The 25,642-nt window shown below is 36.9% G+C and overlaps 2 protein-coding genes and 1 long non-coding RNA gene across 10 annotated transcripts in view; 1 reads left to right on the top strand and 2 right to left on the bottom strand.

The window, feature by feature from the left end:
* The window catches only part of ntng2b (netrin g2b), a 146,448-nt gene extending 142,103 nt beyond the window's left edge, over positions 1-4,345 (top strand). For both annotated transcript variants that reach the window (XM_087300460.1, XM_087300459.1), the window contains one exon: positions 2,681-4,345. In XM_087300460.1, coding sequence (XP_087156586.1) covers positions 2,681-2,898 — 218 coding nt within the window. In that variant the 3' untranslated portion in view covers positions 2,899-4,345. The remainder of the gene's footprint in view (positions 1-2,680) is intronic.
* LOC147838706 (uncharacterized) overlaps positions 1-8,671 on the bottom strand; it is a 129,406-nt gene extending 120,735 nt beyond the window's left edge. The window contains exons 1-4 of one of the 2 annotated variants that reach the window (XR_015519841.1): positions 8,634-8,671; positions 7,789-7,961; positions 1,970-2,065; positions 114-209 (exon numbers count right to left, since the gene is read on the bottom strand). This is a non-coding gene — a long non-coding RNA (uncharacterized LOC147838706). Of the gene's footprint in view, positions 1-113; positions 210-1,969; positions 2,066-7,788 lie in introns of both variants that reach the window. The other variant, XR_015519840.1, reaches the window with a different exon arrangement.
* A 751-nt stretch (positions 8,672-9,422) lies between these two features.
* Positions 9,423-25,642, bottom strand: part of setx (senataxin) — a 43,415-nt gene continuing 27,195 nt past the window's right edge. For 3 of the 6 annotated variants that reach the window (XM_087300451.1, XM_087300452.1, XM_087300450.1), the window contains exons 10-26: positions 25,496-25,592; positions 25,207-25,380; positions 24,900-25,123; positions 23,827-23,979; positions 23,568-23,724; positions 23,376-23,477; positions 23,167-23,279; positions 21,357-21,428; positions 21,119-21,268; positions 20,826-20,933; positions 18,931-19,106; positions 18,742-18,825; positions 16,063-16,155; positions 15,816-15,974; positions 12,486-12,581; positions 10,863-10,950; positions 9,423-10,767 (exon numbers count right to left, since the gene is read on the bottom strand). In XM_087300451.1, coding sequence (XP_087156577.1) covers positions 10,267-10,767; positions 10,863-10,950; positions 12,486-12,581; positions 15,816-15,974; positions 16,063-16,155; positions 18,742-18,825; positions 18,931-19,106; positions 20,826-20,933; positions 21,119-21,268; positions 21,357-21,428; positions 23,167-23,279; positions 23,376-23,477; positions 23,568-23,724; positions 23,827-23,979; positions 24,900-25,123; positions 25,207-25,380; positions 25,496-25,592 — 2,547 coding nt within the window. In that variant the 3' untranslated portion in view covers positions 9,423-10,266. The remainder of the gene's footprint in view (positions 10,768-10,862; positions 10,951-12,485; positions 12,582-15,815; positions 15,975-16,062; positions 16,156-18,741; positions 18,826-18,930; positions 19,107-20,825; positions 20,934-21,118; positions 21,269-21,356; positions 21,429-23,166; positions 23,280-23,375; positions 23,478-23,567; positions 23,725-23,826; positions 23,980-24,899; positions 25,124-25,206; positions 25,381-25,495; positions 25,593-25,642) is intronic. The other 3 variants (XM_087300455.1, XM_087300456.1, XM_087300453.1) reach the window with 1 other exon arrangement.

Here is a 25,642-nt window from a genome sequence, read left to right as displayed (position 1 = left end):
CATATTACTGGATCGGGATTGTATTTGTGCATTCAAGTGGCGTGCAGCCGCATGCATCTAAAAAGCCCTTGTTCATTGGAAACTGGTTTGTAGGGTAATGATCACTTTTGTACCTGGATTCCCTTGGTGAATTTAGAAGCCCTGCGCACAGCGTTTTCCCAGCGATCCATCTTTAAGATGAAACAGGCCCACAGCCAGAACCGCTGGCACTGCGAGGAGAGACAACAGCCCGGAATACATTAGGGACACGGGATTAGTCATTTTCTTCAAATAGATTTGTTTCCTTCTTGAGTTAAGTGAATCTGGAAATGTATTTAGTGGCTCTTCTGGTAAATGCACTGGATTAACAATCGTTTAAAGGTAGGAATGGCTAATATTGGATTGAGTTAATACTATCAGCAATAATGTTAAAAAAATGCTGATACCAATCATTTATAAATTAATTGGTAATAATAAATTACAAAGTTCTGGTGAATGCACTGAATCAACTCTTTGGTTAGGGATGCATCAATGTATCGGTCGCTGAAGATTATCAGCTGATACTAGATCAAATTTAAAACTATTAGCAATCATTTTAAAAAGGCTGATACCAATCATTCATAAACTACTTTGGTAAAACTTCTGGTAAATACACTGGATTAAAGCTGCGGCCGGTCACACTGGACTTTTCTCCCTATAGACTCCCATTCATACGCATGTGAATGTGTCAGACCGGAAACGCAAGTTCGTTGCAAAACTCAAGCTTGATGAACTCTGACCTGCGAAATTGCATCACTTGACTGCGTGAGACCAATCGAGGATCAAGACATGACCTCATTGGACAGAAATGTAAAATAAAGATCAATCAATTTAATTCATTTTGGAATAAGGCTGTAATATGAAAAAATGTGGAAAAAGTGAAGCGCCATCAATACTTTCCGGATGCGCTGTACATATAGCCTAACGTAGGCTTTATTTGTTAAGTTTATTTAAAAAAAAAAAGGCATGTCAATAAAAAAATTAATGCTGCTAAAAGAATAATTGAATTGCAAAAATCCCCTTCGAAGAGTGACTTATTGTAATTTTTGTATCTAAACTTCAACCTCTCTTAAAATGTTAGACAGTTGAATGTTAGATTGATAAATCCAATATTGACCTTATTCTAAAATGTGGAAGTGCGCCTGTTTTCGTGATTGTTTTAGAACTTCCGATTCAGTCGCCTGTAGGAGAAATGACTAGGAATAATAAACGGCAGAAAACAGACAAACTCGCTCTACAAACAAATGTTTGCATGACTATACAGACCAAGTAGAATAATCTAATAAGAACATATCAGTTTGCAACATCAAACAGCAAAACGAGCAGTTTTAATGTCTAAAAATGAATGGAAGTGAATGAGACCGGAAATCTTGAGCCAAAAAGATTCAAATGGCTGCGTCCACTTGTCGGCAAACAATAAGGGGAAAACGTTCAGTAAAATTGAGAAAATGGAGGAAAAAATAAGCTTGTACTGCATAGTAATGTAGATTTCAGTTGCTACCCATGTCTAACACACCTGAACCAATTAATTAGGACCTGAACACTGCTAGATAATTACAGGCAGGTGTATTTGATATGGGTTGCAAGGGAAATCTGCAGGAAGGTGGCTCTCCAGGAACAGGGTTGGCCACCACTGCAATAGACCAACATCAGCCAAATGTTATTTTGTTGAAATTATTAAAAACTAAATTTAATTAAAGCTCCAGTTGATGCAATACATTTTAAAGGCAAGCCTTTTAAACATTTTAATAAAATAATATATATATATATATTCACTGTAAAAATTAGAGATGCATTTTCAGTTTCCTGAGCCAAAGAGAAAAATGCAAATCTTGAGCAATTAATGCAAATAAATATTCAAATACAACCCTTTTCATTCCATATAATCTCTACAACATTTCATTTTGAATCTAATCCTGCTTTAAATGAGCTTTTAGATGATGTCACTCACCATTAATTGAGTTGAGCTTGCATGGAGCACTCGGGGATTAAATCCTCAGGTCATACTGCACTAGTAGGTCATTCCAGGTTTTCCATACATGATATACTGCAGAAATAGAAGATGCATATTATGGTTATATGCTATTCTGAACATAGCCATAGTCATCCTACTCTCCATCATTTTCTGCCCTTTCTCTCTCTCATACACACCCACACACACACACACACACACACACACACACACACACACACACTGTTCACTGCTCAGACAGTTTGGGGTCAGATGTGCAGCACCTGGTCTCATTAGCACAGAGACTCCCGTGACCCAGTGTGGCTTTTTAATGACACCAGACGCCCATGTTAAATATGACACAAAACCAAGCCACTCAGCAAATGATCGTCACAGTGTGTTTGTATGCAGGTTTATGTGGTTTACAGGGACGCAAAGTCATATAATAGCATGGATATGACTTACTTGGACTCTATTAGGTGGATTACAAAGACACACCTCATGTCCTTGTAATGTGAAATGCTTACTTACTTCATACTTAAAAGGGTCTTTTGACATTCAAAATTTGCCAAAGATTTGAACTTTTTTCCCCTCATCTTCTCCCCAGCGAACATGTGCGATAACAAAAGTATAATAATAATAAATGAATGCTGCTTTAATGACTTTTTGGAAAGTTGTGCATAAACTTTTCCCCCCTCATGTTCCCCACAGCGAACGTGTGCGACGACGAGTTACTCTTGTGCCAGAACGGAGGGACGTGCGTTCAGAATCAGCGCTGCATCTGCACACCAGACTTTAAGGGTGTTTTGTGCCAACATTCGCGCTGTGAAGAAGGCAAAAAGTGCAACGGCGCCAGCGCTCTCCGTTTGAGCCTGGCACTCCTGCTCTGCCCGCTTCTCGCCACCCTGCTGGGCTCCACCGCCTCCTGAGAAACCCCTGAATAATCTCCAGCAGCGGGCGCAGGAGGGCCAGATGCTCACCGCCGCCCTCTACAGGCTGCAGAACGCACTGCAGGACATCACGAACGAGAAACAAGACTCTAGTAGAGCTGGAAATCAATGGAACTCAACATACACGCCTCGTGGGATGAACTAAAAACCAAAAGCATACTAGGCATGGGCCGGATTTTGATAACCATGGAAAAAAGATCACGATATTGTGTTTACTGCTCTAAAATATGTTCTCTTTCAATGTCTGGGGTAAAAAAAAGACAACTTTTTTTCCACATTGAACACAATCTATTTCATTTTAAAGAAATATTTTGGAACAGTAAACATGTCAGGCTAAATAATTAATAATAAATCATTGACTATCTTCGCTAGTTTCAGATTTCCTTGAAAAGGCATCTTTGGATATAAAGTAAAGCCAGTGCACTGTTCAGATGGATTAGATGTTGGTTTATAAGTGATTTGCTTTTCAGATGTTGTCTGAATCGTGAGCTGAACAGTAGCGTTGGATGTAGAGGGTCCTTTTTCTCATGGAGATACTCGTGCCCTAAAAAACGAAATTAAATAGTCATAAAAAAAACATCATAGGAGCAGTATCACAGAAAATCGAAGTGTTTTTCCAAAACATGGTAATCCTTTAAACCGGTTATCGTCCCATGCCTAAAGCATACAAACACAGAATCTACATGAAGCGACTTATAGCCGCTTCGAATGAACCCTCGCCGCACTTACTTCACTCTGATTGGCTGAATTTGAGGGCGTGTCCTCACAGCGATCGGAGTTTTCAAAAAAGGCGGGAAAAGTTGTTTTTTTTTACACTCCTTTGCTGCAGTTTTTAACGTTCAGATGTATTTAACGAGCGTTCACTGTTATTCGCTAACAAGCAAAGAATATTATTGTGATATTTGTCATATCATGACTATTAAGATTTTAGGCACTGTACCGCTGGTTGTTATAGGAATGTTATGTCGCCACAGTTAGAGGTCATTCATATTTATAAAGTCTTAAATCAGGACACGAACACACGCTTTCCAACTCATAAGAGAAGATATCTAATCAAATTGAATTATTATATAAACCCACATTATTTGACTATTTTTGGTAGAAAGTATTTTTTCGTTTTGGATCTATTTAAGAGGCAAAAGGTTGTATTACACTGTAAACTTTACAGCACACAAGATATTATAGTAAAGGAATCTATAACATGGAGAGTTTACACTTTCAGGTATTACCGAAGAGGATTTTACGCACTAAATGTACCAAGCACAAATCTATAAAGACGGCAAACTGAAATGTACGGGATGGGTTTATTACATTACAGTTTATTACACTGTAAACTTTATGGCAAATAGATTTACAAAGCTAAATGAACAGAATGATGTTTTATGACACTGTAAACATTACAGTAAATGTGACTGTTACTTGGCCACCTTTGAGTAGTTTCAGTGTCGTTTCTTCAGCACCACACACAATCACATTTTAACCTCTTAAACTCTGCGGACCCGGTACGTCATCGACTTTCGCTTTCAGATTTAAAGGGCTAGCGTTGCACCAGACCTCTGTAAGTGGTGTCGTTTGAAAGTGTAGAATCTATATTTTATGCACATATGCATCACTTTGGTTTTTATTCTACTGTATAAATGTTATTTACACTTAAATACACAGTATTTTGGATACCCGAGCTAGGTATTTTACATTGCTTCATTTTCATATTTTTTTATAAGACACATGTACAAGTTATAGCTCAAATGAAAGCTCTTGCCGGTGCTCATACAGTTCTAGCATTCTTTTTACTGAATTATATTCACATATCAAACAGTTGTCGAATGAATTGTGGTGTTTCCATGGTGCAGAAATGTAAACAATACATTCATGATCAATAAGCAGCCCCAGATAGCACAGACAGCTGTCATCTCTTACCTTATGCTGTGTGCTCCAGGGCCATTCTCCTCTGTTTTTGAGCTGATGTGCATATGTAATCCTTTTATTTGTCTGATGTGGTCCAAACACAGTGAATTATGTTTGATCAAACAAAAGAATAGTGAAATATGAAAACAATGATCGCTCCCTGTGGCTTGTACAGCACCTCTCATCAGTGGGAATGCAATAACTTTTGCATAGATTATGGTGGAGACATTTTTCTTTTTTCCTATGATTACAGACATGAGCAGGAACCACCAAAATTAATTACAGCACACTAGACCACACAGAAGCTAAAAGGTACACTTTCAAATTTAAGTTTATAAAATAAAATACAAAAAGCGCCTCTTTTTTAGGTGTTTATTATAACACAGACGACATATACAGATATTTTAAACACTTTCAATAGTGTTTTATGGCAATTCAAAGGGTTTTCTTTAAAATGATACCAAATTTTTGCATTTACACCTCTGCATGTGGATTTGAGAAGCTTTTAAATGTGGGTAGGCAAAATCCAGGCGGAAATCCCCAAATAGCAGCAGAGTTTTAGGGTGCTTTCACACCTACACTTTTGTTTCAGAACGCATCTCGTTTGCCCAGTTAGCGCAGTTCGTTTGGCATATGTGAACAGGGCAATCGCACTCTGTTCCGCGCCAAAGTAATCGCTCCGAGATCGCCTGAGTGAGGTGGTCTCGGCTCGATTGAAACGAACCCTGGAGCGGTTCAATTGCAGTGAGAAAGCGATCCGATCTGAGTGCGGTTATATCACTGTGTTTTATGGATAAATAATAGGCTTACGGCTATATGAAGAGAGAATTATGAGTATGGCGGGAAGTTTCGCGAGTCTCCGGATGCCCGCAAACGAGTGATGATCTCCCGGTTTAGCTATTTTGGTCCGATTAGAAACTTTGCAGTGTGAAAGCGAACCGCTCCAAGAGCAAAGAGCAACAATGTAACATTTGTAATCCCGGTTTCGGAACAACTGAATCGATTCACAGGTATGAAAGCACCCTAAGTGGTTATTAAGTACTTTAAATCAGGGGTGCCTTTAACTTTTTTTTTAAATCAGGGGTGCCCAAAAACCAAATATCATTAGGTGCATTTCCACTGTCGGGCCAGTGTGAGCCAGGGCTTTTATTGGGCTGGGCCGTGCCAATAGCCTTTAAGCATGAGCAGTGAGGCTGAAATCATGTCGTGTTTCCACTGTATGGCTAGTTGCGAGATATATCCAGCTGCAGGCCCGCAGAACCACACACGTTTGAGGCACACACAATCTAGGACACACAATCTAGGCAAACCATATATGGTAACCTTTTTTTTAGCATTATCGCCATCTATTGAATTTCACAAATATGGTTTCCCATTTCAGTCATTATTAATATTATATCGTAACGATCATTTTAACATCTCTGCAGTTTTTGAACTTAAATTATGTAAATAAAAATAATTGGTTAAAGAAACTTATTTCCTATGGACTTTATTCATGTTTCCATATACACAAAGAAAACATAATAGACCGTCTAATTGTTGGATTAAGTGTAATAAACTAATTCAAGCTCTTAATATTATCATACTTGGTATAAAAAGCAAACAATAATATGTCACTTTAAAATAAATTAGCCTTTTATAGTTAACCATTTAAACAATATATATAGTTATAAACTGATTATCTTAACTGATTATAATTATAAGTTTATATATAAACTACTATCTTTTACTAAACTGTTACTGTTAAAGCTGTTATATATATATATATATATATATATATATATATATATATATATATATGTATGTATATAAATGTATATGTGTGTGTGTGTGTGTGTGTGTGTGTGTGTGTGTGTGTGTGTGTGTGTGTGTATATATACATATATATATATATATATATATATATATACATACACTTATGATTTTTTTATTAATAGTTAAATTGTTCCTATTTGTTTCCTATTAATGTAGTATTAAATTACTTCAGTTTTAAATGTGGGAAATCATTAATTAAAAGGTTATTAAAAAATTAAGCTAATATATTAGTTTATAAACACTATTAAATCGCTTGAGTAAAATATAAATATAGTGTTATACATTTGTTACATGTAAAAAGATTTTTATTACATATAATGTATTATTGCCTATATTAACTTGCTATTATTTCCTTCATCATAAATTAATCCATTATATAAATTAAACCTGTCCAAATGAGATCATTCAGCAAGGCCAGCAAACGAGTATCTGCCATATTATTGTCAGATAATAATGACTGATCAGCTATAATGACTGATTAAACTGTTCACTCTATTATACTGAATGGCGAGCGGAAACAATGCTTCCCATTCGGCTGTCTCAATCGCAATATTTGTGAAATAAAGTAAAGTAAACACTTTTTTATTGTGTACAATATTTATTAATCATATATATCAAAATATATCGATGACGATGACGTTAATAACATTAACATCCATCTTTACCATATATGGTTTGCTCAGATTGTGTGTCCTAGATTGTGTGTGCCTAAAACGTGTGTGGTTCTGCGGGCCTGCAGCTGGATATTATTGCTAGTTGCTCGCAGTGCATCACGCAAACCCCGCCCCCAGGCCGTCTCCCAAATCAAACATCACAACATTATTTCCTCTCATGTAAAATACACCTGTTATTCCGAATGATAACATTATGTGGAGTAAAATTGTGCTTGTACAACATTTTCCAATATAGTAGCACTTGCGCATGAAAAGTTTTGTTTTGTTGTTGAGGAACCGCCAAGAGAGTTTTTAATAGCATGTATTTACTTTCAGACTGTGCGGTCACCAGACTTTATGAAGTATCTGAAAATGACACTTGAGCCAGTGAGACAAGAACGGATGCTGCTGCAATAACATAAAATTACACCGAAAGCAAGAATTCAGGCCTTGCTGACCCGACATCTTACGAGAGGAAAAATGCTGCGTCACTCACGTCACAGTATCAGTGGTGTCCTGCACCCGAGACATCCAGCTTTTCACCGTAGTCAGCGAGCATTGATTATCTTCCCTTCCTCAGAATATCAATAGTGCACACGAGGAGAATACGTCAAGATGCTTCTTTACGAGTCCAAAGCTTTCTTTTCAACACCTCCAGCTGGGAAAATACTGTTAATAAAACGAGGGTGCCCATCATGCAAACGGAGATGATCATGGAAATGAGGGCAGGTCGACAGGTTTGTGCTTTTCTGAGCCGTTTCCAGTCTAAACTGAGTTGATTAAACACAGGTGGTAGTCTGCAATCATGTTTGTTTTCACTAAGGGTAAATAGCTAGCATGCCATGCATCTGCAGGTAAATAACATTGCTTTCCACCCAAATATCTTATGATGAAACCTAATATTCACATGATAACGTTACTGGACCCATTTCATGTATATTTTAGGTAGATATTTTGTAGATATCTTCCTACTGAGGTACAGCTTGTGGTCCTGTTTTAGGGAGTAGTTATAACAACACTTGTTTGGGCTAAATCTGGGGCATAGTAAACTGGTGCATATGTGGAAGGATTACGCCCTCTAGTGGTAAAACAAACGCTGCACGTTTTACTATCATTACCCTTGATTTAATGAGTACTATTTATTTATATGTTAATCTGCAGTGTTTTAATCTAGCCACTTGAAACAACGTCTGCAAAATTATACCTTGCTCAGATTAACAAAACAGGGCAACACTTTTATTATTTTTCTTAAGGAAAGCAACGTTAACACATCACAAAATTACTTATTTAGACGTAAAGACAATATAAAATTAATTTAAATCGGAGGTAAAATCGACTCACCTCAGAATTTCGCGCCAAAATCCTCAGCGCCTCTGCGTGGCGGGAAAATCGTTTTTTGTAACAAATGACTGAAGAAATCATGTAAATCTCAAACTCTCGATCAATAAGATTCACGTGTATAAGAGAAACTCGTATGCAAGTCAAATATATTTGTACGGGTTTTACTAGATCTGTATTATAAGATTATATGCTCCCCCATAGCCCAGTTTTATATGCACTGACATTCCTTCAGACTGGTAATGTTTGTCATTTTACACAAGGAATAAGCTACAAAAATAAAACCACAGCCGTGCTGCTTTGTAAATAAGATAATTTAAGACTGGGAAGAGCTTGATTCTGTCAGACAGAAAGTCTTTCAAGAACATTGAAGGTTGTTCCAATGTTATGTCTAGATGGTAGTATGGATTTGTACACACTTTTATTAGTTCGCTACTAAAAATTCCAGCTTAAATCAGCTTAGGCTGGTTTTAGTTGCTCAACCAGGCTGGTTTTAGAGGGGTTTTGGCCACTTCCAGGCTGGTTTCCAGCCATTTCCAGCCTGGTCTAAGCTAGTCAGGCTGGGAGATGACCAGCCAAAACCAGTTATGTCCAGTTTAAACCAGGAAGTGGTCAAAACCCCTCTAAAACTAGCCTGATCAACCAACTTAGGCTGGTTTAAGCTGTTTTTTAGCAGGGTTATTGTACTTAAAAATATTTATTAACTATAATTGGGGGCTGGGAATGGATTACCATGATGTGATTTAATCTATCAATACTAGTTGTACGTGAAAAAAAAAAGATCCAATATTAAATACAGAAAACTTTTAATTTCCTGTCTACAAAAAAGTGCTTCTGTACAAAGCAAAGGCCTCTTCATACACTTGTAAAACTGACCACCCAAGATAAAAAGTAATAAATGCCACAGTAGGAGGGTTGATCTCTCAGTCTCCAGGCTGGAAGAGTTAAACTATACAACATCAAACTTAACTTTCATTCACAACTCAACACAATATGACACGTTACATTTGAAATTAAAATGGTAATGAACATTGTTTTGATTTTTGGCTTTTTCCCCAAATATTCTTAGCATCTCTAATATTTACACCTGAAAAAAAAGGATGATTTTAACAGTCAGTTCAGGCAAACAAAGAATTACATCTGTATATTAAAAGTCAGTATAAAACAATGAGTGAAACACAAACGGCAATGCAGGCTTGACAATTACACACCAAGCCAATCCTTTCATAAATCCACAAATCTATTTTACATTCAAAGTGACAAACTATACATACAAAATGTTATTTCTGAGCAAGTCAGACTGCTTATGAGTGCAGTTATTGCATTATTCTTTCTTTTTTTTTGGAGACAAACATATGGTCCAAAAACCGAAACTGGTTATACGAAACAAAACATCCTCCTTCATGAATAAAACACTTTATAAATGTTCATTTTGCAGCACAGAATTATTAGAAAGAGTCCAAAAATTACAGAAGCACCACCACAAAATGAATTAGTCAAGCAAATTGTTAAATCACTGCCTGATAACGAGATGTTGAACACTGACGCTTTGTGCACAGCCAAACACATTGATGAGAGGAAGAAAACTAAAGCTCAATGCATTGCTGTAAAGTTTTAAATGACAAATAAAAACAGCTCATCTCCTTCTTGGTGGTGAAGAACCACGGTGTTTTGAAGAGTATCTAGAAGATTGTCCAGAACTTCGATGACTTCCATCATATGAATTAGATCTCTGTGATGAATGGCGTGACGCTGGAATATCCCGTCTACTTCTGTCTTGTGTCTCTTCTCTGATTGGCCGCCGTTCTGAAAACCGTGGGTCTGAAGGCCTGTCATTCATCCGCGGGTCTTTAGGACACTCCAATGGTATGAGCCGTGGCATTGGCTGTGCCGCCTGAGTGGTGTCATGATGGGGGCGGGGCACGGATGAAGGTCCTGCCTCCACGGGAGAATGCATAACGGGTCGGATCACAGCGCTTGGTCTGTCGATAGGGGGATGAGAAAGACTGCGGCTCAACGGATTTGGTTTTTGTTTTACGATCTTCTTGACGTCACTTTCGAAGTTTTTCTGCATGGTGTTGATTATGCATTCACGTCTCCCTGCGTCCTCAATCAACGCTCCCCAATCACTTTGTTCCTGCAGACGTGCATTAAAACATCATTCAATGCCATTTGAAGTATATTTTTGGTGGGTCATGAACTGTATGTGTATGGATGCATGTAAAATGTTACCCTGAGTGTGCGTAGATGTCCCAGTATGAAGAGACTAAACTTGGCTCTGGTGATTGTTACATTCATCCTCTGGCGATTTCCAACAAATCTTAAAAAAAAATAAATAAATAAATGACATGCACGTATAAAGCAATGTTTGAAATGGAAAGATGAATATTTTATTAGGTCACGCAACAAGACTTGACACGTTTCTATCATTTCAACTTGTTGAAAAATTAAAAGGTGCAGTGGGTCTTCAGAAACATGTTTTGTTGCGCTGGTTGAAAGTCTCTTCACTGTCCAATAGGAATGATTAAAGTAAATGATCTAAATCTATTTATGCGCGTTTTTATATTCTGGGTAAGGCATAAAACAAACAAAAAAAAAGTTCATCCAATTAAATATTGTCGAGCCGACAACTCCCATAATTCTAATAAAGTAGCACAAACTGTGTCAACAAATGTACAGCGCGGCACGTTCATGACATGCGAGAGAGAGAGAGAGAGAGAGAGAAAGAGAGAATTCACAGAGTTAGACAAAACACAGCTTCAATATTTACTAGGGGAAAAAATGAGTGTGTCCTTCTAGAGGCACATCACATTAATGCCTGTCACAAAAAGAGAGGGCAGACTAATAAAAACATCAGTGATGTGCCTGCAAACACACACACACACGATTATAAATGAATCATTGTAAATATACTGACTATTATTGTTGTTTTTATTACCGTTTTATCCTTAAATATTGATTGTTAAAATGTACAGTTTATTCTGATCTATTTTTGTATTGATTTGTATGATTAATATGATATGTTGAATATTAATGTGATATATATATATATAGAATATTATGTATTGTTGATATTTTATTTATTATATATATATATATATATATATATATATATATATATATATAAATAATTATTATTATTATTTATTTATTATTATTATTTTTTTAACTGCTACTACTATTTACTGTGTGTACCGTTTTTATTATATATGTTACTTTATAACTGCTTTGGCAATATATTTGTCATGCCAATAAAGCAATTATTGAATTGAATTGAGAGAGGGGGGGGGGTGACAGCAGTAAAAACAAATGCAAATGATCTATCCTGAACAAATCAAAACTTGTTGAAATCCTGAATCAATATTGGAGTTAGTTTTGTACGCTGAAGGAAGGATAACATCATGGCTGAAGTATTTATTTTAGACGGGTGATGTTCTGTTTTAAACTATTTTAGCCACGCAATGCTTATGTAAATTGTTGTCTTACGAAAGGGTTATATGCACAGAAGTGTGGTTCAGCCACTGAAATCTTCCGGTGAAAGATTGATGACCATTTTCAGTTTCATAAGGACATTTTACAGCATTAATAATGTTGAAATTAGTTTAACAACAAAACATCAGTGAATAACGCTATCCCACCTAGCCTGCTTTACTGAGTATTAAAAAATTTTGGGGTAATCTATCCTGAACAGCTTTCGTCTTTTGCAATAAAAGCACTTAATATTTCCTGTTGCAATGTCATGCAATCAGTAGTTGATTTTTCACCACTATAGCGGTTTACCCAACAATGACTTCTGAGAACCCTTGAAACATCCATGACAGACAGGCACACTTAAACACACACAAACACACTCACCCAATGGAACCCATTTCACTGCTGGCTCTCACACAGGACACAATAATACAGTCCATTTCTCTACCCTGAAAGCCATCGACTGTGTCCACTTCCACCCTAAAACACAATTAATACTGCATGTTAATTAACTTGTATTAACAGAACACATTTTTGAATTTTCACATAGGTTAATTCTGACCAGTTGGCGAGCCGTTTAAGAAATCCATGACACATCTGACTCGTCAGGCCAACTAGTGTTGTCACACGACTACATTTTGGTGTTTTAGCTGGTTCGAACCAAAGCAAACAGTGTGGTGTGAAAATAAAAATTGCTATAATGGATTAGGGGTGAAACCTATAATCGAAAGTAAATAGTAATGAACGTTTCATTTAAACAAAAAAAGAAAAAAAAAGCAACAGAGCGAATGAAAAAAAGTGGTGTTCAGCTGGAGCAGCATTTACAACACAAAGCCTTAGTTCTCTGCCAAACTACACAAACTATCACATGTAATATCATCATGCTACAGTCAAATCGTAAATAATCATTCTATGATATTGACAGCCGTTTGCGTAGCTTCACAGTGAACTACGGCCCTATGCAGTTAAGTATGAAAGCGCGTGCAAATACCACATATAATGATGTTTTTATTCAAAAGTTACTTCAGGTCGAGTGTTTGTGTAAGAAGACACATAATTTTACAGAAGCACTTCATTGAAAGCATGCAACATCTTTATATATTAGCATTTTAAGCAGTGACAAAGGCATTGCATCATAATACACATCAGTGTTTCCTCTAGGATTTTTCTTCCAGCTGTGGCGGCAGACTCTGTTGGGACTTTTACACAGATCTACCAACTACCTGTGGCGTTATTTCATTGACAAATGTCGTGAGCGCAGTATTAAGTCGAGATCGCATTCATGTAATACGAGCATGTGAATTATCTCCTCTGTTCATGCACAACTCAAATGCACGCTGCTCAAGTGCAGATCTTCTTGTGCGCTCTCAATTGCTGCTGAAGTGCTATTTAGTGTGTTTATGTAACGAGAATGTCTCCAATAGTTATTCGATTTTCTGGGAATATTTATGAAAATGTCACCAATAGACCTGCAGAGTGGAATTATTGCGTCCTGAAGTAAAGTGAAACGGCTATAAACTCCAGCAAGATAAAAAAAAAAAAAAAAGTCATTGTATGCAAAGCCATAGACCTTAAACTAGAACTAAAATATAATTATGGAAACGGTGTTCGACATAACTGAAAGCTACGTCGTGTTTGCTGGCCTCACGCACCTGTCAGTCAGTCAGCACGTCACCTTAAAGAGTTAAACAAATAACACACAGTACTGCTACAATTACAGAAAAGTTTGCGCTGTTATAATTCACTTACCTTTTAATGTTTTAGTGCGATTATAACCTGCTATTAAAAACAACGACTGAATGTTTTGAATGAGAAGTTGTAATGCAGCCATGGCGGGATCAAATTTGGTGTGGCGCCCCGCCATGGATGAATTAATGTAGCGGAAACCATGCACATTATCACCCAGAATATTATAAGAACTCAGTGACAGATTGTATGGCTTGTTTTATAGGCAAACAAGTATCTGCAACTGAAAAGATGTGAACCAAATGGCCTACAGGAATTCAAGAGTTGTGACCCAACTAAACCTGTTGGGTAATCTCCATAGGGTCATATCCTTTGTTATAAAGTAGTGTCTCACAGACAGCACGTTGGGTTAAGTTACTTGAAGACCAACGAGTTAAAAAAAAAAAAAAAAATCACTGCACTATTCATTGACTTCAATAAAGACTTCTCCCATAATAAATTCGGTCAACTTACTTAATGTATTAGAGTAATCTGATACATTGGTGAGTCACCCAAGAACGGTTGAGCCAAATAAAGCTAAAATCTAACATCAGATAAACCATATGTTGTTGTGGTCATGTGTTCATTAATCCAGTTGAATCAAATGAATGCAGTTATATGTTTATCCTATGCTATAAAGATTAACAGGTATTTTCTGGTTATCTGAGGCATATTTGATTGTTCCCAGCGACTTGAAAGCACTCTCTGGCCTTCTAGAGAAGATTTACTGATCATCACATTACCATACTTTCCCCACATAACATGGTTTCCGCTACATTCAGTCTTCCGTGGCGGGGCGCCACACCAAAATTCATCCCACCATGGCTACATTATAGCTACTTATTCAAAATATATTTGATAGTTTTTTTTTTTTTAAACAGCGGGTTAAAAAAAAAAAAAAAAAAAAAAAAAAAAAAAAAAAATCGCACCAAAAACGTATGAAAAGGTAAGTGAATAATAACAGCGCAAACTTTTCTGTAACTGTAGTAGTGCTGTGCGTTCTGTTCAACCCTTCAAGGTGACGTGCTGACTGATTGACTGACAGGTGCGTGATGCGTGAGGCCAGCAAACACAGCGTAGCTTTCAGTTATGATGAACACGGTTTCCATAATTATACTTCATATGCAGAGCCACAGACCGTTATCTATAAATAAAGACTTTCTTGCTGGAGTTTATAGCCGTTTCACTTTACTTCAGGACGCATTAATGCTGCGGTCCGCTCCGCAAGTCAATCGGAGACATTCATAAATATTCCTAGCAAATCTAATAAATGTTGGAGACATACTCGGTACATAAACGCACTAAATGACACTTGAGCAGCGTTTATTTGAGGGCGCGCAAGAAGTTTTGTGCACGAACAGAGGAAATCAGCACTCAAGCAGAGATTAACATGCTTGTAGGCTATTACATGAATGCGATCTCGACTTAATACTGCGCCCATGACATTTGTCAATGAAATAACGCCACATGTAGTGGTAGATTTGTGTAAAATGCCCAACAGAGTCTGCCGCCACAGCTGGAAAAAATCCTACAGGAAACACTGCATGATGTGCAAGTCTACATGATCTTAAATGTGATTTCAATATATCGTTCAGCTCTAACATTAGCTTGTTTCATAAAATATAAAAAAACATGGTTATTGTAAGTAAATATGGGAGGTGGAGGGAATAAAAAAAGATGGAAGTTATTGTATTTCTGGTGGTATAAGAAAAAGTCATTGTTTAAAGTCAGTCAATGTATGTCCACATGCATTGACTTTTATACACTTTACTGCTCTGTTGCAGTTCGTTCACAAGATCTTGAAATCAGGCAAGAAAACGGGCAAAGTTTATCCGATTAATCAATTGTGTACAGTGGTAGATTAATCAATTAGTTAAATAAATCAATAGCTGTATCCCTATAACGCATCAATTATTGCACTTGGTCCAAATCAATTGAGCCAAACCTTAAGTTTGAAAACACCCTTTTGAAAAAGCACTGAACACTCACTGAAGCTGCTTGTTGATGCCTGAAGTCTTGATGGCGTCCAGTATCCGATGTTTCTGGGCGTTGTATGGTGTGATGACACCCACTCGCACCGCCTGCTCCTTACACAGCAGCTTCAACAGCAGCCCCACCAGACTGACCTCTTTATGGTTGATAAATGAGCTGAGAAATGTAGAAACGCACAATAAAAGGTTAAAAAAATAGAGGCTTTACATGGTCCACATTCCACCCATGTTGCTCCATTTCTTACTCTCTCTCCTTGGTCTCTCTGCCATCCATCACGTCAAACACTTTGTAGGGCTTGAAGGGCCAGCTGAGGGAGCAGCGCTTCTGAGCAGTCTCGCTAAAAGGACAGACGGACACAATTTAAAGTTTTACTCATTTTCTAAACATAAAATAAATCTGTTAAAGTGAGAGTTCAGCCAAAGATTATACTTCTGTCATCATTTACTCATCCTCCATTTGTTTTAAACCGGTTTGAGTTTTTTCTTTTGTTGAAGACAAATGAAGATGCACCAAAACATCTTGTATATTGTATTCTCCAACATGTTTTTGGTATATCTTCATTCGTGTTTAACAGAAGAAACTCAAAACTTCATTTATAGGTTTACTTTCATAGTACTTTTGTTTTGCTATGGATGTCAATAATTGCTTTTCTTAAACATTCTTCAGAACATCTTGCTTTGTGTCGAACAGAAGACAGACATTCACAAGTTTAGAGCCACTCGAGTGGAAATTAAATTTAAAGGGACGGTGTACCCAAAAAAGACAAAGCAATAGTGAGCATGAAACATGAATATGGTTAATAAAGCCTCAGATGAATCTGCAAAAACATTGCAAGCAGCATTAGCATCACAGAAAGGAATGAGAAAAGGTCTAGGTCACAGTAAGACTAACATAAAATAAGTTTACTATTATACTAAACGCATTCTCCATTGCAATACACTGCATTTCTGTTGTTAACATGCACCTGGCAGAAATTAATTCACAAATTGACATACAGTTGGATAAAGATGCGGAATCAGATTCAGTCTTTTGTACATGAAAAGGTGCACGATGTATTCTTAAACACAGGCGTGTCAAGCTCAGTTTAATGGAGGGCCGCAGCCCTACAGTTTTTGTTCCAACCCTGCCTCAACACACTTACCTGTAGGTTCAGGGTTCAACGCCAAAGATTTTTTTTCCTACTGGCCTGATCAGGTAAAAGGTTAAATTTTTTTACTTGCACTGCCAAAATTTTCAATGGCTCCACCAAAAAAAAAAAAAAAAAAAAAGTAAACTGCCATCTCTTAGCCACATATACTAAATAAGGAGGAGTCACAAAATAATGCATTTGAAAAATGTTAAAATATTAAGCAGTAAAATATAGCAGTATTGAAAATGTGCAGGTACTTTATTGCAAAGCAAAAGGTGGCTGACAGAAACAGGTGTTTTCTTTCAGCCTCATAATTTGTTGCGATCTGTCAAAATTTAGTGACAAGGCAGCACTGCCCCGATTGGGCCAGGAACGATTCTGTCTACTCTCCCGAGCATCTCCCACGCTAGCCCTAGGCTATTGGGCAGTCCTTATTGTTGAGCCCTGAGGTTTTAAGCAACCTTTTTAAAGACTCCGTTTGATCAGGTGTGTTTAATCAGAGTTAAGGCTAAGCTGTGCAGAGCTGCAGCCCTCCAGGAATGGAGCTCGACACCTGTGCTCAAATATAATTCGGGTGATGTTTGCGTGAAATTAAATTCGTGTTAAATTAAAGGCCCAGTATACGTCAAACAAAGTTAGTTTTCATTCTTCATTTAAGGGCAAGAAGCTAGTAAAGGCAGAATGACGGTATATGGTTTTCGAACACAAACACTCTGTTCTGCAGTGAAGCACAACAATTATGGCTGTAAGAGAAGAACGGTTTCATAAACCTATGCCAAACAGCCTTCTCCACAAGAAGTGCTAATATTGTTCTCTTTTCTATTTGTCGCAGCCAGACACTGTTTTTTTTTCCTTCCCATCCAATCAAAGGCAGAGCCTCAGAAAATACACTAATTGCATAAATCGACAGACCAATACTAGCTTCAAGGGGTTCCCATGCTTTTATGAACCGAAGATTGGAGGACTTTTTAAAAGAACCACTAATTTAAAATCGGGCACCTTTATAATTCATACCCCAGCATATGCAGTGACATGTCCTTATTGTACTTAACATTTTACTAACACTTAATATTCATGTAAAAAAAAAAAAAAAAAAGCTAGCTCTCTGCAACTCTCACATGGTCGCCCACTGAAGCTAAGTAGGGCTGCGCCTGCTCAGTACCTGGATGGGAGACCACATGGAAAAGCTAGGTTGCTGCCAGAAGTGGTGTTAGTGAGACCAGTAGGGGGCGCTCAACCTGCAGTCTGTGTGAATCCCCATATCATAATTGACTTCATCACTCTGTCTCCTCTCCACCCAGCTGGTGTGTGTGGTCTGGCGCTATATGGCTGCAGTCACGTCATCCAAGCGGATGCTTCACACTGGTGGTGGATGAGGAGATTCCCCCCAAAAATGTGTAAAAAGTAAAAGATTTAAATTTAAGATTTTTAATTTAAGAATTTCTCCGTTTTTTTACTTTGTATTGAGAATGGAGTACAATTCTTTAAATAAAACAAACATATGTCCTTGAAAGTGCTTGAATTAAATTTTAAATAATTTGTTTGTGGTTAAGTACACTTTCCAAGCCTTGAATCCATGTCTGAAATTCAAGTAGTTTTAAAAAGCTTGGGAACCTTGGGTTTAGGCGCAAAAACAAACATATATAAACAAAAGAATTTCACTTCATACGAGTTTTGTAAGAAGTTTACCGGAGGCCTTAACACTGCTGCCAACGTAATTTCCATTGGCAGCTGGTTTCTTGAGATTTGATGGTTTTAGTTTGCAGTTAGCAGCTCACAGGGTTGAGCACTCACCACACGCACAGTCCGCTCAATGACCTGAGGAGTCTGAATTCAGACACAGTCCTAATCTCCTGCTCCTGTCTGCACTGGCCCTGCCTACACATGGTGAAGAGTAGGGTTTCACAACAATCTCTCTCCCTCTCTACAAATGCCTTAACTTTCAAATGAAAAAACACCACATGAACCAGTGTGTGTGCGTACCAGTCATTTTTGAGTGCGCTGTTGTAGATGTACTTGGAAGGGAATTCGCAGATGTCTGGGTGCATGCGGTATTGCATACTGAGTAGAAGGATTGGAGGGAGTTTTGAGTTTGAGGGGTGAAGACTTTTGCATAACCGTGCCATCAGAGACTGGTCGAAGCCAAACTCCTTTGCTTTCTATACAAACAAAACACACACATAAATGGACTTGTATAATATAGACAATTAATACTGAAGATATACAGTAGCAAACATGTAAATTGGATTAAAAAAAAAAGGTTTCCAAAGTAGTCAAGAATGAGTGCTGTTGAATATTTTTAGGACTTTGATGAAAGGTTTTGATCCACTTTAAATATTGACTACTATAATTTTTAGCAATATAATGATTATATTGCTTATACAAGTGCTTTCCAAGTTCAGTCCTGGAGGCCCAGTGTACAGTAGAGTTTAACTCCAATTTGCCTAAACACACCTGAAAGCTTCAAATATGATTATTAAGAGCTTATTTAGCTTGCTCATGTGCATGTAAGATGTTTCACAAACTAATGCTGTGGTCACACTAGAGTTTGAGCATGCAAAATTCTGTCATACGGCACTCGAGTAGAGGCAAGATTAAACAAGATAATTAGACTTTAAAAAAAAAAAAAAAAAAAAAAGCAAGCGATTGGTCCATCTTTTAAATCCAGCGTTTTGATCGTCAAAGTGTTGTGCATGATAATAAATGTTTGCTGTGTCAGTACAACAACCCTAGCCTATATAAATGTTGAATACAATGCAAGAAGAAATCTGATAATGACAACTCTCATTTTTATTTATTTGATAGAGATATATATATATATAGATATATATATATATATATATATATATATATATATAGATATATATATATATATATATATATATATATATATATATATATATATATATAGATATATATATATATATATATATAGATATATATATATATATGATATGTAAAATATATATCATATTCTGATGTCATCATTTTACTGTGAATTATCAAACACAACATATTGAACGTCTGTTCAAGTCCACCAAAATGACTATAAAAAAAAAGTAGCATTTTAAGCAACAGTAGAGCTACGCATAGGCCTGTTATTATTATTGTTGTTGTTTTACCATATGTTTGAGAATTAACAATAATAATAGGCTAATCATATTAACCTTTATTTTACATTTACAGGAATCGAAATTGTGATCTTGATTGAGCAAAAAAAAAATAAAAAAAAATCGTGATCCATATTCTTCTCGCCTTACTCCCTCATCTTAATTTTTGAAGATTCCACCCCATCTCCCCCTTTTCCTCCTTTACCAGGGAGAGCTCTTGAGAACTACCCGATCTCGTAACCTCGTACATGCTCATTGACCAGGCGGAAGCCCTGGGCTCAGTTATCTCCTAGCTTAGCGTTCTCTCCTGGGACAGCATGCCAAACCTGCTATTATTATTATCATCAAGCAACTACTAAGTTTGAACTCTTGAATTATATTTGGAGCTAAGCTGATGATTCAGGACAGAGCTTGTACATCATGGTTTATCCAGTGTTTATATGATATTATTTAAAAATTTTAAAAAGTAGGTATACAAGAACAATTAGTCACACTTGAGATTTAAAATATAATAATGTAAAGTTGATATTATGCTCCTTAAAAAAAAAAAAAAACATTGCATTTGTGTGTATTTAAATGCAAATGAGCTATCTTTTCAGGAAAGGGTGGAGCCTTTACAGCTTGCACCTCAGGAGATTTCTTTATCTTCTTGCTATGCAACTTAAAAGCAATGAAGGTTTGAAAAGTCTTGGTGGTTTAAACACCAGATGCATTGGTTTCTGAGTTCCTACTGCAAAAATGATGCATATTTTAGTGAGATCTTGGTACCTGGGAGACAACGGTTGGTGGAAGCTGGTTAGGATCGCCAACAAGTATTACAGAAGGACATCGGTACAGCATGGGAATCAGCGTCTCGGTTTCTTTAGCCTGACTAGCCTATAAAAATATACAAAAACAAGTGTTAGGTAAAATCACCACTTACCTTAAAAAATAAATAAATAAAATCACAAACCTAACAAGTAAACAATATGCACCATGACAAAAAGGCAAACAAAAAATCTCTTATGAAAATAACATATTTAAAACACTTCATTGAAAGAGTTTACAATTGCAAGATTAACCTCATCGATGATGACGCAGCTAAATGGCTCATGTCCGAGACGTCGGAAGGCATTTTCGAGGACAATACTTCCACTTGTGCTGAGCGTGCAGCAGATCACATGAGCATTCTGCAGGACAAGAGCTTGACTCTCCTGTCTTCTGCCGCGACACTATAGATATAAAAAAAAAAAAAACTGATGTTTGTTTGCATTATAATAAACAATGTAATAGAGGATTGATAACTAATGGGATTCTTACCTCTTTAATCTGCCGACTCAGTCCTTCTCTCTCTTTCAGAAACTGCTTCTTCTGCTCCAATAAATTTTTGAACTGTAAACAATCACATCAGTTTACAGAAAATTTTAGAAACCACTACACAATAAGTCCATAAGAGCTGCAAAATATATAATTTCAATGTGTGAATCGTCACGTTGCAGGATCTGCAAGGTCAGGTTGGGATAATAGTTGACCAGACACTACAAAATCTTAATGATTATGAACTGTAAAGTTTAACTTTAGGTGAAAGATTTAGTATGCGTGGATTTTTTTTTAAAGTGCTGATTTTAGTCATTTCTAGCTAAAATCAAAACCATTTGGCCACAAGAAATTATAATGTTGAGCTTAAAGATTAACTGTATACAATTATTTACACAATGAAGACTATAGAGTGTTAATTTAACAGAAATTGAGAAAAATCACATGTTAGACTCCCAAAACACTATAAAGCACTGAGTATTTCTTTTGTATCTTTGCTAGGGATGTAAAAATTCACAGTGAGTCGGTAAAAAAATCGGTTCAAATATGTGACTATTCAATCTGTTAGAAATGTTAAACAAATCACGATACATTTTTGTTTACAGACGCAAGCTGTGTGCAAATACTGCAAAAAGATGTTTACTTGCATTAACAGAACATTAAAAAATGAACAAACCGTCAGCACCATTAAAAACTACTGATCACAGACATCTATACGCAAAAAACTACTAATCAGCCAAAGAAAGCTTCGGTGATCACACGGTGCAACAGTGTTTACATAGCGAAAGTGTCGTGAAAGAAAAAGTTGTTCTGTTACAGAACCAGGTGTTAGACTATTTTACCCTCTCCTTTTCATATTAGTTTATGCATATTTGAAAATTTTGCTTTTTATAGAATAGTTAAAAATGTTCAAGATTATCTTTTCTTAAGTGCATCACACTAATACTTATGTAATAAATTAGTATTTCACTTCATAATCACGTTCAACTCCTGTCTCTATCCTACTATACAATTAGTCATTTTATAATCAGTATTATTTGCCAGTAGCCAGTCCCCTGGAGCAGAGGGCCTATTGACCACCTTTGTACACCCTGCTCTCTGGTTTAGGAAAGGCTTGCCGCTCCACACTAATCATCTCGGTGCCCAGTGAAAGAGGTTTTTTTTTTTTCCCCCAGGAGGGGACTGCTGAGGTTTTTGCACATTTACAGACAACATAGATGTGCTGATATTTGGTTATAAAATAAATAAATCCAGCACAATCACAATTTTATTTTGTTTATATTAATGAGTCTTTAGTTTAATTGTTCCTTTTTTATTATTATTATTTTTTTTTTTTTTTTTTTTTTTTTACATGTATTCGTTTTTAAAATGGCAATGTAGTTATGGCAGAAAATATATTATTTAGCAAAAATTCTGCAGCATTTAATAAAAAAATAAAAAGGTGTCTTCACTTTAAATTTAGTTTGAATAATTTTGAAAAAGAAAAATAATCATGACTAAATCGTGAGATTAGTATTTTGAACTGTATCGAAACACGAGTCAGATGAATCGTTAATCTTTGCTCTGTTGTATTAATTACACTTGTAATATTTTGTGCAGATACATTTCCCTACAAGAGCATCCTAATTAAAGTATAATTTTGAATTCTTTCCAAATGGAGCCATTCAAATAATATGGTGTTAATGTAATCAGTTGCGATATATTATATTACAGCGAAAAAATATAAGTATTGGCAATGTCAGTTTTTCCCCAAATATCGTGCAGCTCTAATATAAATCAATATGTTTTTGATCTCGTTTGGATGATGCATTACCTCAGTAGAATTCTTCTGGGTTTTTGCACATTGATGAGAGAGATTTTCAATCATCTGGTCCAGTTGCTCCTTCCGCCTGTGTACATCAGATTCTACAGTTTGCTGGGCTCGCTCTATGCAAATGAAAAAAAGAAAAGTTGAACTGTAAATGTTTAAAATATGTCTACATATGCATGTGGTGTTACTTCATGAAGTAATAAATCTCTTACGAGCTCTTGCTTTAGTCTGGTGGTCGAGGCTGAAAGGTTTTAGTGACTTTGAGATGGTTCTTTCATTTCCCAGTCTTACCAGGTTTATGTCACCACAATTACCTGTACACACACACACAAAAGGGTTGCGTAAATATGACAGTCTAAGGCATGCATGTTTGTTGAAATGTCAATGGGTGTGCAAGCTAGAACCTTGAGGTGCGTTAATGTTTCGGCATTTCTCTTTAAAGATCAAGATGACTTTCTTCATCAGACTGTCAATGGCAGCATTAGAAGGTGCACAGAGAAGAACACGTGTCCGTCGAGACTTGGAGTGAAGGTTGCCCACAGGAGCAGGACTATTAGTAGCCTAACCAGATAACCACAAACAATAAGTCACAGATTAAGGTGTCCTTGAGAGCATGCAGAGTATGGAGAAATAAAGATGCATTTAGATGGGAAAATAAAGTACCGAAGACAGAAGTTTGTACAACAGACCACCAATTGTTTTACTCTTCCCAGTGCCAGGAGGACCATGAATAAGGAGAAATTTTGGGGTCTTCTGTTTTCGGTGTATCATAGCGATCCCACATGCTATTGCTCTTGCCTGGTCCCTGTTGAATTCCTGGAATAGAGGACAAAATAAATGAAAGCAAGAAAAAGTAAAGAGGAGTAGATAAAAAGTATAGAAAAAAAAAAGTAAGACAACATAGAAAAGCATAACAAAAAAAAAATTAGTGAAAGGAAAGCAAGCCAAAAAAGGGTCTGTTTCACCTATTGGATTTGGGTAGGTACTCTAGACCCTGGGTTCTCAATTCCAGGTGTTCAACCCTTTTTCAGAAGATCGGTCTTCCTGCAGAGTTTAGTTCCAGCTCTAATCAAACACACCTGAAACAACTAATTAGGACCTGAACTGCACTTGATAATTACAAGCAGGTGCATTCGATACCGGTTGCAACTGAAATCTGCAGGAAGGTAGATCCCCAGGAACACGGTTGGTCACCCCTGCTCTGGACAATTTTTCTTGGTCTTGTTTGAGCTCAAGTTGCATTTTGGTCTAAAGTACCTAAACAAGACCAAGGATTTCCTAGAGCCGGGGTGACCAACCCTGCTCCTGGAGATCTACCTTCCTGCAGAGTTCAGCTCCAGCCCCAATCAAAAACACCTGAAACAACTAATTAGGACCTGAACTGCACTTTATAATTATAGTCGGGTATGCTTGATACAGGTTGCAAATGAAATCTGCAGGAAGATTGATCTCCAGGAACACGGTTGGTCACCTCTGCTCTAGACAATTTTCCTACGTCTTGTTTGAGCTTCAGTTGCATTTTGGCTTAAAGTACCTAGTCTACAGTCGGAATGCATAAGGTTATGCATAGCATATGTGTTTTGTGTCCCTGATCTGATATTCTCATTTCATTAAGCGTTCTGATTATTTGGATGGCTTCTTTAATACACCTGATTCAAATAATCAAATTCCCTAGCAAAGATGAAAGTCTGACTCAAGAAAAGTAGGAAGCACTGTTTGTAAAAAGCCAAACTCACTGGTGCATCTAGGTCTGATGGTCCATCCAAAGAATGTGTGAAAAAAGACACATGGGGCGCAAGAAGAGGACGTAGCATTGGTCCGTTTCTCAGCAAACACAGTGCACGAAACTCCCGAAATATGCTGATCAATGATCCAACAACTTCACAGAGCACAGGTTGGGAATTCACTGATGATACATTACCGCGTGTCTGAATTGTCAGGTTTAATGTTGACCTGGAACCTGAAGAGGCACAGCTTAATGAGACAGTGGACATAAAATAACACAAAAAATACTCATTAAAATTAGAGCATCAGAGCACACACCTGGAGTTCTGTTTGAAACATTGGACCGGGATACATAGCCAAAATGAGGATGTAGATCATGAAAATTTGGTTCATCCTGGGCGTATGCCCCAGTGTTGTCTGGCAGCCAAAGCAATACAAGGTCATCTTCTTTTGGGTAAATTTGTTTCACATCACATTCCTGAGAAAGGCCGGCTACAAATAAAAGCAACTTTTTAAATCAAAAGGCTGATACTTTACAGGAAACACACTCTGCTAACAACTACAAACTGTAATTGTATTAGCATGAATACCCAATTGCTGAACTTACCAATGAAGCTAGCACTAGCAGTGCGATTGCTGTATTCAATACCTTGGACTTTTAGGTACAGCTTGACCCTTCCCTCTTTGAGCCATTCATTAGCCATCTATTGAAAACACAATGGATTAAAACTAAACCAATTCCTGATCTTGAAAA

The sequence above is a fragment of the Danio rerio genome, chromosome 21, assembly GCF_052040795.2.
Source record: "Danio rerio strain M-AB ecotype USA chromosome 21, GRCz13ab, whole genome shotgun sequence".
Lineage (NCBI taxonomy): Eukaryota > Metazoa > Chordata > Actinopteri > Cypriniformes > Danionidae > Danio > Danio rerio.
The sequence above is the reverse complement of the archived record's forward strand: the minus strand, read 5'-3'. Positions and strand labels throughout refer to the sequence as shown.